This window comes from Epinephelus fuscoguttatus, linkage group LG17 (genome assembly GCF_011397635.1).
Source record: "Epinephelus fuscoguttatus linkage group LG17, E.fuscoguttatus.final_Chr_v1".
In the NCBI taxonomy this organism is placed as follows: Eukaryota; Metazoa; Chordata; class Actinopteri; order Perciformes; family Serranidae; genus Epinephelus; species Epinephelus fuscoguttatus.
This window is the reverse complement of record NC_064768.1, coordinates 7,259,757-7,275,092: the sequence shown is the minus strand read 5'-3', so window position 1 is coordinate 7,275,092 and position 15,336 is coordinate 7,259,757. Positions and strand designations below refer to the sequence as shown.

Sequence of the window (15,336 nt, the reverse complement as noted above, 5' to 3'; positions counted from 1 at the left end):
GTTTAACACACCAGCGAAAACGGCCGGCAACAAAGCAACGCCTCTTGCATTTTTGAAAAGGACACGCCCTCCCGGAAATGTGCGCTCCCCCTTTTCTCGTCCGCAAGGAAACAAACACACAGAGACCTTGAAAATGGATGCCGAGAGATTTAACTCCGTTTTATCAAACGTGTGCTTTTCTGCAGAGAAGGACTTACAGCGACTTGAGCCATTTTGTACCGCTGTACGTGTTTCTAGTCGGACTATGTTTATGAGCACAAGAGTTCAGCAAGCCACCGAAGGACCGCCCTGCAGATTTACTATTGGTTCTGCAACATAGGGAATTTTTTTTAACTCTGAAATTGTATCCGCCCATCTAAACACAAAATCAGGGAGAAAGTCATCAGTCTTTAGTTAAGCAAAGCGTCTAAAGACTGATTTGTGAGTCTATTATTAAGGCAATGGAAGTGGATAAAAAGTAAAAATATAAACACACAGAGGGATTAATAAATAACGGCCCTTTTATAGTGTAGTCTGTTTCAAATGCAGCTGTTAGCCCTTTGCGGTTGTGGTGAGTAAAAGCCCCGCCACTATTTTTTAATTTTATTGATTTAAGTCATCTGGTGAAAATTCTTGGATTTTTTGATATTGCAATATATATATTTAAAAAATAAAAATAAAATAGGCAATGTCAGTTTTTTCCAATATCGTGCAGCCCTACATTCTACTGTAGCCTTTAAAATATCTCTTTTTGTTACCAAATTGTGTGGCTGCACTTTAACCTGTGTCTTGAACTGTGTCAACACTGGATAATAATAATAATAATAATAATAATAATAAAGTTTTATGGCATTCATTCTACTATTATTATATTAGAGTTAAAGGAGTTGAGACATGCAACAATTCATATCCATCCCAAGGAAAAAGTGGTATCTTCAAGAATTTTTTTATATATTAATCTCGACCAGGTTACGTGAGGGGCATGTATTTTAATCCTCACTCAGAGAAAATAAAAAAAGCACAGTTCTTGTGGGCTACGGCAACATTAAAGCCCTGAGCTTGCCTTAGGCGGACTAAATGTACAAACCCGCTATTTTTAAATATCCCTTGGAGAGAGACTCTCACTGCAGCCTGTTCTACTTTGTTCTGAAAATGTCGGCGTGCGACCTCGTTCTGTGGACGATAACAAGGTGCAGACTTCCATCTGTGTCACCAGTGATGAGGAAATACAGGAAGTGCTGGATGGAGCAGTGAGTGACAACAATCCCACTCACATTTAAGGGTACTGTTTGCAGTGGAAACACTAGGGTCTAGGTACCATGTCTGAAGGGTTACTTTTGGTTCCAGAGGTACCATACCAAAAGGCATCACAGCTCATCAGATTATAGTTAAAGTATAATTTAAATATTAAAGGTAGATACAATAGCAGCAGCTATTTCTGCTTATTGTTCAGGTCTTTCTGACTTCTTTCACATGAAGCACTTGTACAGTATCTTTTCAACTACAACAGGCATCGGTTTTGCTAAAATGACAATGTTCATCCATCATTAACTGTAAAACTGAATTTAAACCCAAAGCTCAGTGAAAAGGTATTACAGAAAAACCTGAAGCTCCAGTCTCCTTTTGTCCTCAACTACTGAGATACTTGTGTTGCTGAGTGACATTGAAGCATCAGTCCACTCATCTCTACTGGTCCACTTGCTTCATTAACATGCTGCTGAGCAAAATGACAGACGCTCCATTCACCTCCTGGGAGCTCACTGGCCTCATATCATTATAGTCTCTTTTCAACTGCACCCATCTCTCCATCTTTCTTCTTCCTTTACCCATCTTCTTCAGGTTTTCTTTGCCTAACCCCCCCAAACTTGTCCTTCAAATCAACCAAGAAGTGCTTAATTGTCATGCAAGTGAAGGAAAGTGTGGCTCCGATGCAAAGTGACGTGCCTGCAACCCATTTAGAGCTCCATGTTCGGGGATTAAGCTGACACTTGCATTGAGAGCTCTTACCTGGAGAGAAATGAGAGTAGATGAAAGGGTGGAGGGTCACTGTGCTGCTCAAGGACACTTCAAAGGGTCACGTGGTTTTTATCATTCACTTTGGCTGTCATAGAGATCAACCGTGAATCAGACCTTTCAGTTACAAAAACAGCTATTTCACCAATAGGCCAGCCTGCAGTGAAGTGGTTAATTATCATGCAGGAGAGGAAAATCCAGGCTCCTACTCAAATGGCTGTACTTGAGAAGCACTGATTGATCGAACCGAGCCAGACACTCAAAAAGCCGCGGGAAGGGTCCACATCGCTGGTGAGATTACTCAAATCTATTACATCTACAGTCCGTTCCAGGGCAGAGATGTGATTAGGTGACGTTTCCTTTAAAGTGTCAGATAGATATCAAGGTATTGATGTTTGCAGGTGTCCAGCTGCTTCCCTGATTAGATTAGTGGAGATCGTTGGACAGAGAAGAACGATAACAAGGTACATAAATGATCAGGTTTAGAAAATGAAATGCCAAGAAAACAATTAAGTTACCAATAAGAAGATTGTCTGAGAGCAGCATTATCAGTCTGATGATAGTTCATCATGATTTGGACAAACATGTTTTGTATTTTAAAACTTTGCCCTTGTTTTTCCTTAAAACAAAATTCTGCCGGCGGAGGGATGTTAAAGTCATGTGTGGCTAGTTGATCTATTTTGGTTAAAGCAGAGGTGTCTAAACTTTCTTGAACAGGGATCAGATAAGTGTATCTGAAAATACCTAGGACAAGCTGCATCTAACATCATATGGGTTATTGAAAAAAAAAAAAACAAAGCAAAAAAACGAGACAAGGTCAACTTTCTTTTTTCAGTGAATGCATATTAAACTTTCCATGACTCCCAAAAGCAGCATCCCTCGCCGTCGACCTTTGCACTTCTCTGATGTGGCCCTGTTTGCTACCTAGCAGAAAATGTCTGCTGATAGGTAACTTTTGGGTTGCTTTAGTTTACCGCCTGTTCATGAAAACACATTAGTTCTGCCTATGTAGTTTCTACTTGGTGCATGTCTACAGACTGTAAGATAGTTCTGTCATTCTGAAGTAAACAGAAAAAATGTGGAGTAATTTTAATTGATTAACCAATATTGTGCGATGAGCCATATTTAGAATATTTTGAGAGACAAGCCATAGGCCATTTAAAATTGGTTCATAGGCCACAATTGCCCACCGAGCCGGATTTTACTGCTAATTAGATGAAAAACTGTCGTGAAAAATGTCAGTGTACTGCAGTTACAAAGACTATTACAAACACATGTGTAGCTAAGGGTAATGGAACACAGAAGTCATAGATGGTGCTAATTTGACACAGTGAAAAAAAAAAAGTTTATTTTCTTTTCATTTCTTTCTTTTATGTTAATATAGTTTTTAGGACTTTTTTGCCTTTAATTGCCAGAACAGTTATTAACATGATGGGGGAAAGAGAGTGAGGACGACATGCAGCAAAGGCCTGTGGATTGGAATTGAGTCTGCGGCCTCTGTGACAAGAACAGGGCCTTTGCACATGGGGCACCCGCTCTCATTTATTTTGAGCAGACACTAGTGCAGATGCCGAAGACAGACTAAAAGCCTGATTTATGACAGGGCGTTCAACTCTTTTGATGAATGAAGCTTGACAGAAATGATTTGTATTTTTGACAAAAAATAAATGTTGCTGGACACTAGCGTTAGAAAGTAGCACTAGCCAGATGCTGGTGAAATATGCAAGAGGGTGCTAGATTTGCTTCACTCACTATCCAAAAAAACAAACCAATGGTAATCTATTGAGTGTCTGGTAGATATTGAGAACCACCAGCAACACTGGCAGGTGGACTGAAAAGTACATTTTCAACCCTGCTGGATATTTTTCTTTTTAATGTCGTGTACCAAGAGAATTTTGTTATGTTATGAACACAACTACACAGTCATATCTTGTTGTGCTTTGTGCTTGGGTAGGGTTACTAATGTCGCCATGGGGATGTAGTTTTCAATTCACATTGACCCTGACCTGCATTTAGCGTCTCTGTCAGCAAACTGTATTCACCAGCCTGACTGCGTGTTTTAATCAGTTCCACCTTGGCTATATGTCGATGTAAATGCCAGCTGCTTCAGTAATTGTTTTATCCTATTCTGCTGTGGCGTCTTGAGGCTGCTTGGAAGCAGCAGTGATAAGGAGTCTCGCTGCGGTTTGTTTTTTCCTCGTCCTGGTGATCAGCACATCTGGGTGATGCGTCCAATGTGTGCATGTTGGATGTGTTCCCATTCACAGACCCTGCAACAGTGAAGCAAGGCTGACACACCGTCCTTCTCTTATACCCAACTCTCTCTCCACTGCTATTGTACCTAATCAGGAACCCACAGCTGGGTCTTTCTGCTCTGCAGTTTCATTTGTGCCCACCACGATCAGCTTATTGTGCTAAAAACAGCATTGATTCATAACACAGCTCAGCTGAAAGTTACTGGGCAAAACTGGCGCTTGTAAACTTTGGTTCTGCGTATGCATCAATCTACATACGATACATTCTGCTTGTGACTGCGTGCACCTAACCCTAACTGCTTGGTACAAATACAACAAACCATTGAAGCCCTAGTAATAATAAACACAAATTACTAAAAATTTCTTGGGGAACAATTGCTGAAGAAAAGAGGATGATATACATACAGTGTACGTCAATAAAAGCCCAAACTAATTAACACCGTCTTCATTGTAAACCACTATCCACTCTTAAAAGAACAAAGAGAAATAAAGAAGGACTGTAGCGCTAACAAGGCAGTGGCTGAAAACTCCTCCATCTAAATCTTTTAATCAGTGGTTCTGGTTACATCGAAGATGGTCACAATAAAATTTCAAGACTGTATCCTGTAATTAGTTGTGACTGCTGCAAAGAGCATCAGATGGCTATGATGGAATTAACATCTGAAGTGTTTGACTGGCTCCTCTAATTGGTGGGGAGAAAAAGATTTTTCTCTCCAACAGCAGCTGGTGCTGTCATGGATGTCCAGCGAAAAATAATCTGTGTAAAAATAAAAGGCTAAAACCAGCTATCAACAGCTGGGCAACAGAAAACAAAAAAAGAAGAGATTGAGATTTGATGTGATTGTTGGTATGATAACTGATGCTATTAGCTGTTTATCTAAATGGCATTAAATTGCGATATAAACTATGGGGAAACAAATACGGGGATGTAGTTTTATCAGGTGACATATAAACCATAGCAGGGTATTTATTATAAACATAAATATATAATTACTTTATTGAATGTTACTCTGTGCTCTGTGAAATCTGTCAAACACAAAGAGGTCTCTTTATGTCCACATTTGAGTTTGAATTCTGCCACACTGAAATGTGCAGGGAGGCTGTTTTGGAAGAGAAAACTTAAATTTGTCTGATTCACAATTACTTAAATCACTGTTTAAAAATAAATCCTAAAGGTTGGTGAATTATTTGGAGAAAGCGCGGAAGCTGAGGAGGAGAGCAGTAAGGTACAGGTATGTTTATTAGTTCTATTATACTTTTAACTTACAGGTCTTGGCCCTCCCTGAAAGAGCCTCGCTGGATCCGGTGGTGTAGGAGGCGATGACCTTGACACTGTATTCGGTCCCGCTCAGCAGGTTGACAATCAGCATTGTGTTCACGTCCTCTCCTACAAAGGTCTCCAGAGCTGGTCCAGGGGCTGCAGAGGGGAGGCGAGGGATAATTGAGGAGATGCATCAAGGAGGGGCAAACGGTCAGTGAGTGGAAGGAGCACAGAAGGGTGACTTCGTGCACCTTCATGATCATTAGCTTCAATTTCAGTGACTAAGGAGAGAGTGGAAGATAACTAAAAACAAGATAGTACCAAAAAGTTGAAAAGCACAAGTATACGAAAACAATATGCAGGAAAATTGTGTCTTTTATTTGTGTGGCTACATTCACATTACAGGGCCCAATGCACAATTCTGATTATTTCCCCATATCCAATCTTTTTGTCAAGACTGTTCACATTCACGTTTGAAGTGAACTTCATCTCATATCATTGTGAATGCATCTCTGCCCTGAAACACCTCATATAGATTGTCCAAAAAAACAGTTTTACTGCTCATTAGATCCAAAAACGGAGAAAATTCTTAACTACCTAAAAAAAAAGGGAATCGCATTTAACAGCAGCAAAATATTTTCAAAACATGCATTTACAAATTCTCACACAGTTCGTGCTGTATAATCCACATCTTATTTATCCAGTCATATGCTCCCTGCTTCCTAAACAGGCTGCACTTTCCAACGGGGAACTGAACTCAAAGTAAAACTTATCTTTGCTCCTTTAAAGGCAAACATCCCTGACAAAAACAGTCATTTTTACCTGGCTGATTGATAGCTGCTGGTAGTTTGTGTTAATGTGGGACTTTGGTGAATCCGAGCTAACTCTTCAAAACACCAAATTAACACAGTAACACGAACAAACTAAACAACGAAGGCCTGCAGCAGCTCCTGTGTTCAGTGAGGTAAAATTTCTGTTTTTGTCAATGGAATCTGGTTTCAAAGGGAGCAGAGATAAGTTTCACTTTTTGTTCAGCTCCCCATTGGAAAGGGTTCCAAAGTCCTCTAAGGAGACTCTCAGACTTGTTCAGGAAAAAAAATATCCAAGTTATTAAGACACTAACAATTTTTAGATTTTTGGCTGTATTACAAAAGGTTAAAAAGTGTTTGAATATATTATTTTGTGGAATCTGTAATACTCGAAACAAAACAGTAAAATGTGGTTTCATCTGACTGACACAGTTTGTGTGTGTACTTTACCAGAGAGAGGCTGGTAGACAACCCTGTAGCCCATGGTGGGTGAAGGAGGAACGTCCCAGCTGATCCTAAAGCGGTTGTACCATTCCTCTGATACCCTCAGGTTCTTTGGAGCTGAGAGAGGAACTGGGGAAGAAACAGATTTTATGTTTTGATTAAAAACTTCATTTCTGAAATGTTAGCAAGGTAAAATAATGATCAGTGCATTATCTATATTTAGAAAAACAAATACAATGCATTTTAGAGGACATGAAAAGATAATTTAATCATGCATCTGTGTCTTTTAGAGGAATTCATTTGACCTTTTTGATCCACATGCACCCTGTATTGTTTTAACAGCTCTTATGGTGATAAAGAGGTGGGCGACATGCAACAAGGACATCCATCTGGACCAAAAGCAGGGAGAGGGATAAAAAAAAAAAAAAAGATAAGGAGAGAGAGGAGAAGGAGACTGAAAAAGAAACAGACAGGAAAGATTAGAGGAAGAGAGGATACTCAGATAAAAAGAGACAAGAGCAAGACGGGAGGTGGAGAGGGGATGACAGGAAAGAGACAAATGTAAGAGCAGGAGAGAAGGTTTAAGGAAGGCAAATGGATTAAACAAGAAGTATGGCAAAAATGAATCTTTACATAAGAAAATACAATGTAGTTATAAAGTAAATCAAATTAAATACATTTTCCAAAATTGTAATCTTCTGCATGTCAGAATGATTAAAGGAAACTGTCATCGCACAGCAGAGAGAAAGTAAAGGCAGAAGCTGGAAGGACAGAAGTTAGCGAGACGAAGATAATGAGGAAAAGTCAAAGAAGGATAACATTTGATAACACTTAATAGAATTTCAACAGTCAGCACAGTGAAAAATGTCCCTTTGCTGTTACTGAGTGTACAGTTGAATTAATCTGTCAGAGAGATATTAAATCCAGAGGAGTTATCACTGACAACTGGGACAGAACTTTAGAAGAGGAAACTAATGGCAGGACGGTATTAATAGTACATTTTAAAAAGTCCTTTCTTTGAGGAATGTGTGATTTTCAGCCCATCTGTGCACTCACACACATTTTATAACCTCTCTGCAGTCCATTCTGTTCCTTCTGATAGATTCAAATCTTCTCAGGATCCCTTTGGTTAATGGGAAATGTGAGACGTTTTCAGGTCTAAACCCTCCGAGTCAATCTGCCGTTCTGTTGCACATTTCAAATTCTAACAACCTCCCATCATTCTCTCCCTGTCCCATTATTCCTCCCTGAGTATCCATCCCTCTAACCATTTCACCAACTAAAACCTCCAGATTATAACGGCTCCTCTGCCTCATTTTCCCTCTTCACCTTCTGCAGTCGTTGAGCATTAAAAAGCTCTCTGCGTTCAGTCCCCTCTCTCAGTATGTGCTGCATTCTTGCATGTTCAAATCCCCACGTTATACTTTCCTCTTCTGTTGCACTCTCTATCGTCACTGTGCCCTCACTGGTCCTGAGAAAATTACCATCATCCTCTGAGCTCTCTCTGACACTCCTTACTGTGTCCTCGCCCTTCAGGCCTAACAGTAATGAGGAACTGGAGATTTAATGGCCAAACCATTAATGACCAAAGGAACTCTTCAGCACCCTTGGAACATTTTAGGAACTCTGGTACTAATTCTGCGTTCTGAGTTCACAAAGCTGGTTTCAGTTTTGTTCAAAGGCTGTAGTTCCTGTATCCCTGGGGGTAGGGATTTTCAATCACTGTATAGCTTACAGTGCTGCAGCCAAATCATAAAGTATGATCACGTGCCACTGCCACAGCTTTCCTAACATGGTGTAATTCTACTGTTGTGACTGTAAAGGACTCATAAAGTCATAATCTTTTTCTACCATTTCCTTCTGCAATGTTTCCCACTCCAGCCCATATATTTACTGGAAACCATAGAGTTAATACAAATAGGGATGCAGGATATAGATTTCTTTCAACCAACAACCAATAATTACCTGCTTTTCATAGCTGATACAGATACAGTAACTGATCATTTTAAAATATGAATGATTAAATATTCCATAACTCTGACCGAACCAAATCAAACTGACATCATTACTGCTAACACCACCACCACCACAACAACAACAACAACAACAACAACAACCAGTTTCGTGACTCTTCCATACCTGCCAAAATTAGACTATGAAAAAGACAATTTACCCTCAGCCCCCAGATGAACATTATAAATACAAGGATGTGAAAGTAAAATCATTCTTAATCAGTCTGAAAGTCTTAGCTAATAGTAAAACAAAAATAAAAAAAAACATACAAAATGAACAAAAAGATGTATTAAAAAGGTTAAACTTTGCATCAAAAGTAGGCTATAGTGTTTCTCTTTTATTACTGCATGTAGGCTACATGTGTAGAGGCTTACACAGGTATTTGTGAAGAGATAAAGAGGCAGTGCAGTCAGGCAGGGTTGACATGCTCCAGACTGGGTCGCGAGGTAACAATGCAAATAAAAGGCTAACTGTAGCATCACACAGCTGGTGTTTCTAACTGTTTAACAATAGAGTTGAGTCTTTTTGGTGTGAGTTTGTTGGAGCTGTTTAGAGGCTTGATGTCAGTGGTGTAAGGTGGTAACGATGGGCCCCACTGCATGCTATTATGACAGTACTTACTTATGTACTTTGCCCTTGTTTCAAAAAATAAACCCTTCTGTCTTCATCCTGAAAAACAAAATCCTTTGAACATTTGTCTTAATGTCAGCATTTTTTTTTAAATCTCCTCAGGCTCTGACTGGTTCAAATCCTTCTCTCCTCCATCAAGATCCAAATGTTTAGAATTTAAAAATCCAAACATCCTCAGTTTTTCATCTGTCAGACATCAGCTTATTGTTCATTGCTTCAAATGTCCAGATTAAACATGTAACAATATCTGCCTCCCCTCTGAAGGTTTGAAAATCAACTATCTTTCTGTTCTCGGGCCGTATCTCTTTCAATGATTCTTTATAATTTCAACTCCACAGTTCATAATGTCACATTACCTGTTTTTTCTCTTTCTTACATCACCAAGAACTCTCATTCTCTCTGTATTCGCAGCCACGCCTCTCTCAGCGATAACCCCATCCCTCAGTGGATCAAACCCACAGATTTTTCTGCCTCTTTTGTCACATTATCTATCTTTAGTTTGAGGCTAAAAACCCAATCATCCTCTCTGCATTCCCTGTCATGCCTCCCTCAGCGTTCAGCCCATCCCTCATAGGTTCAAATCCCCAGATTACACCGGCTCCCTTTGTCACATCATCTATCTTCACTCTAAAAAACCCAATCATCTCCCCCCTCTGCATTCCCTGTCGCTCCTCCCTGGGCTATCTTCCCATTCCTCACTTGCTAACAGGAACCATTCATCATCACCGGGTGTCGGAGGCCCCGTCGTTAAAAAAACGGAGAATGTCGTTAGCGTCTGCTAATGTGTGTAATGCGCTGCACGGGAGACATGATGTGACGGAATGGAAAGATGAATGGCTTGAATTTAGCGTTTCCTCCTCGCTGAAAGTCGAGTGTTTGTTCTGTAATGCACTTGGCAGCAGAGAAAATCATTAGGCTCTGCTGGTGCATTCACAGCAGCAATCAGTCACATTTAACAAAAGGGAAAAGAACGGTTCCAACATATTTCTGTCTTCAGCTCTACAGTAAGGAAAATGGATGTTGAACATTGAGCTACTAGGACATGTTGCTATCTCTTTTAACTCCCCTGAAATTGTCTCCAGTGTAATGAGCTGCACAGAGACGCAGGGAGGGCTGAGGTAGAAAGACTGCACCTGAGCAAAGTGCTCCTCTCTACTGAGACATTTACCATCTACTGGAGGTGCTGTTAAAATGTATCATCAACTTTTAGAGGGGAAGGGTTAAAGTATTTTCCTTATAATTACTATGAAACAATGCACTAGATATTACAGTTAAACTAAAAAGTTTAAACTAAAGGCACAACTCCAATATTCCCAACAGATTTGAATGGCCCAGGTGGATGAATCTCATTCACTAGGAATTCATATTTTCGCCAAAAATGACACATTTTCTGTCCCGGGAACAGACGCAAACTATCCTGGGAAATTTACTGGATTTTAAATACATACTCTTCAACAAGGTATAGACACAAATAGAAGTAATCCCTCTCAATCATTACTTACAACCCACTCTCAGTGTGTGGTGTTGTATTTATCTGCGGGGACTCTGCCCTCTGTCTGTAGTTTCTGATTTTCTTCTTATTTTGCTGTGTTCGGGATGCTTAATGGGCTGCAACCTTTGGGCATTGGTGTGCAACCCCCAGCCAATAACAGCGCGCTGCTAAGGTAAAGACTTTATTCAAAAGGTAGCGACCAGGTGGAAGCAGCAGGCATCATTTTGGAAGCTACGAAAATTTTAAACACAGTACTGAAAAAACAGAAGCAAAGACAAAGTTGTTCCAAAACGAGAGTAAATCTGGGGTTAGGTTTAACTTTCATTTTCACTGGTGAGCACTGACAGAGAGGATGGGAACAAAGACACAAAGTTGGCCTGTTTTCTGTTCAACAGGTTGGTGCCGGCAATTAGCCTAGCAAGCGTGCTTAAGTATCGGCTTTTCCATGACAACAAAAGTAATGTTCCTGCAATAGTACAATAGCTTACAGTGTAGTGGGTCATGTTTTTTGATTTCTCCAGTGCTTTCAACACCATAAGGCCAGCTCTACTGGGTGAGAAGCTGACAGCAATGCAAGTGGATGCCCCTCTTGTGTCCTGGATTGTAAGCTACCCGACAGGCAGACCACAGTATGTGTGCTTGCACTGTATGTCAGGGAGAGTTGTCAGCAACAGTGGGGCCCCACAGGGGACAGTTCTTCTCCCTTCCTCTTCACCCTCAACACCCTGGGCTTCAGGTACCACACAGAGTCCTGACATCTTCATAAGTTTTCTGATGACTTAGCGATTGCTGGATGTAGCAGTGAGGATGATGAGGCTGAGGACAGAGCTGTGATGGGTGACTTTGTCATATGGTGTGAACAGAACCATCTACAGCTTAATGTGACAAAGACAAAGGAGCTGGTTGTGGATCTGAGGAGGGCAAAGGCACCAGTGACCCCTGTTTCCATCCATGAGGTCAGTGTGGACATTATGGAGGACTACAAGTACCTAGGAGTGCATATTGACAATAAACTGGACTGCTCCAAGAACACTGAAGCTCTCTACAAGAAGGGCCAGAGCTGCCTTTATTTTCTGAGGAGGCTGAGGTCTTTCAACAGCTGCCAGACAACATTGAGGATGTTTCATGAGTCTGTGGTGACAAGTGCTATCCTGTTTGCTATTGTGTGCTGGGACAGCAGGTTGAGGGTAGCAAATATCCGGTAGACTTAATTAACTGATTCGCAATTTGTTATCTATCCATCCATCCATTTTCCATCCAGCAGGCCGAGCAAAGCACCCCAGACATCCCTCTCCCCAGCAACGCTTTCCAGCTCCTCCTGGGGGACCTCAAGGTGTTCCCAGGCCAGACGAGATACGTAATCCCTCCAGCGTGTTCTGGGTCTGCCGCGGGGCCTCCTAACAGCGGAACGTGCCCGGGAGCATCCTAGTCAGATGCCCAAATCACCTCAACTGTCCCCTTTCAACGCGAAGGAGCAGCGGACATCCGGAGGGAGCAGCGAGCTCCCTCCGGATGTCCGAGCTCCTCACCCTATCTCTAAGGCTGAGCCCAGCCACACCACGGAGGAAACTCATTTCCACCGCTTGTATCCGCAATCTCATTATTTTGGTCACTACCCAGAGTTCATAACTATAGGCGAGGGTTGGGACATAGTAGATGGACCAGTAACTCGAAAGCTTTGCTTTCCGGCTCAGCTCCCTCTTCACCACGACAGACCGGCGCAGGGCCCGCATCACTGCAAAAGCCGCACCAACCCGCCGATCCATCTCGCGCTCCATTCTACTCTCACTCATGAACAAGACCCCAAGATACTTAAACTCCCTCACTTGAGGCAGTAACTCTCAACCCAACCTGAAGAGGGCAATCCACCGGTTTCCGACAGAGAACCATGGCCTCAGACTTGGAGGTGCTGACTCTCATCCCAACTGCTTCACACTCGGCTGCAAAATGCTCCAGTGCATGCTGGAGGTCACGGTGTGATGGAGCCAACAAAACCACATCATCTGCGAAAAGCAGAGATGCAATTCCGAGGTCCCCAAACTGGACCCCTTCCTCCCCCCGGCTACGCCTCGAAATCCTGTCCATGAAGGTCACAAACAGGATTGGTGACAAGGGACAACCTTGGCGGAGGCCAACACCCACCGAGAACGTGTTCGACTTCACACCAAGTATGCGGACACAGTTCTCACTTTGGTCACACAGGGACCGGATGGCTCGTAGCAGCAAGCCTGGCACGCCATACTCCCGTAGTACCCCCCACAAGACCCCCTGAGGGATGCGGTTATGTTTACTTTTATTCTATTCTTGTATATTCTATCTATGTATATATTGTAGTTAAATTTCACACTTATAGGCTCTGCACAGTGATGATATATATTTAATATTTTTTATATTTTAAGTATTGAATAATTTAATATTGTGTAGCCTATGGGAAATGCTGCCAAAACACCTTAAATATAATCCTAAATCATGCAAACCAGATTTCAGGATTTAAAGACTTTTTTTTTTTCATCAAAGCCATACAGCGTTCATCCCTGCATCTTTCAAACATACGCCACATCTGTGGCAGTCACAGAGTGCTTGGAGTAAGTGACAGCATCAAGGATCATGTTCTTCGGGAAGATGTTAAACACACCATGGGTCTCCTTGTAGTTCAGAAAGGAGATTCACTCCACCACATAGAGTCTGACAGATGTTATCACAGAGGAGTTTTATGGTGACGCTTGGTGCTTCCTTTGTCCTCCTTTGCTTTTTTTTTTTTTTTTACAAAAATACTTTATTGAATTCCATACAAAAAGTACACTTCAACAACCAAAACATGTTCCAAAACACAGAAAATCAGACACGACGACACCCCTCATTCACAAAAAAATACACATTACAATAATAAAGTGCAAATAGGCAACAAGGTGCACGTAATAGAGTGCATTAAAAGTGCAAAATGTTTCACGGAAGAGTTTGATTCTTGTCTAATGTCCTTCTCCTCCAGAGGTCAGCCTGGATGTGTTTTATTACCATGTCTCTATCTATAACAGTCTGTTGGAGGGACATGGCACATCTGGTTTTCCAAAGTTTGTATGAAGTGATAATAATGACCAGTTGATACAGTTCTTTGTGTTTCTGTGGAATTGTGGTTTTCTGTTATGAGTCAGTAAGTAAGTAAGTTACTGAGTTGTAATTGATGTCACAAGATAGACCAAGTCCATGTAAAATGTTCCACACTTGTTGGGATCTATAACAGTCAATTAACAGATGTTTTTGTGTCTCTTGTTCATTACAGTAAATCACTGGACATTCTGTGGTTGTGACATAACAGCTCCATGAAACAATAGCACACACAGGGAGCCTGGAAACTGAAATGAGCCAGCGGACATCCCTGATGCTCTCTGAGTACCTTTTGTCATTTATTATTTTAATTACTTTCATATAATCTCTCTCTAAGATATTTTTATTTTTAATTACACCACCTTATTTAAAATCATTTATTTTATTAAAAATTATTTTACTTGTATCACTTACCCAGTTTATTTGTACACATCTATGTTCATATAAAAAATCTGAATATAGTAATTTATAATAAGGGTGTTGTCTTGCACTGCCCCGTTTTTTTTCTCAGTTTTTAACAAAACCGACCCAGGGTGCTTTTCTTGAGATGGCTGCTGACACATTTTTAACGAAAGCAATCATCAATCTAACACTCAAATCAGCGGCGCCAAGGCCTCCATACTCTCTGCTTTTAAACAAAAGGTCACGTTTAGTGACTCCTCTGGTGGTTCCCCAGACCAGGTTCACACATTGTTTATTTAATTGTTTTAATATGCTGGGAGTTGGTGGAAATATATTAGCAAGAAAGAAGAGTTTGGATAGAATGTATGTTTTCATTATGTTAATTCTAGATTTATAATAAGTATCTTTGTTTCTCCATTTATGAATTTCTTCTTTAACAATATTCAGTTTTTCATCCCAATTTTGTTCACCACAATCATTATTACAGAGAGCCAAACCAAGTATTTTAATTTCTTCTTTTACTTGAATATTTAAGTGAAGTTTTTTACTCTCCGTTCCTATCCAAACTCCCTCAGTCTTTTCATGGTTTAATCTAGCACCAAACGCCAGTTCATAAAGACACAAATGATTAATTAAAATATCCATCTCTAACTGATTCTTTATTATAATGGTAACATCATCGGCATGTGCCACTGCTTTAACATTGCAACCATTATTAATAAATTTACCGGATATCAAAGAGTCAGCATTTATTATTTTGATTAAAGGGCTAATCGCTAAGATATATAAAGCAGCACTCAGTGGACAGCCCGGTTTTACACCTCTTTCTATGTTAAAAGAATCAGTTAGTACACCATTAACATTTATACGGACACATGACTTTCTATACAGACATCTGATCATATGAATAAAATCATTAGGGAAGCCATTTGC

General features: G+C 40.7%; 1 protein-coding gene across 4 annotated transcripts in view; it reads right to left on the bottom strand.

Annotated features, from left to right (window-relative positions):
* LOC125904188 (collagen alpha-1(XIV) chain-like) overlaps positions 1-15,336 on the bottom strand; it is a 332,522-nt gene that overhangs the window by 150,443 nt on the left and 166,743 nt on the right. For all 4 annotated transcript variants that reach the window (XM_049601434.1, XM_049601435.1, XM_049601436.1 and 1 more), the window contains exons 22-23: positions 6,768-6,890; positions 5,515-5,664 (exon numbers count right to left, since the gene is read on the bottom strand). In XM_049601434.1, coding sequence (XP_049457391.1) covers positions 5,515-5,664; positions 6,768-6,890 — 273 coding nt within the window. The remainder of the gene's footprint in view (positions 1-5,514; positions 5,665-6,767; positions 6,891-15,336) is intronic.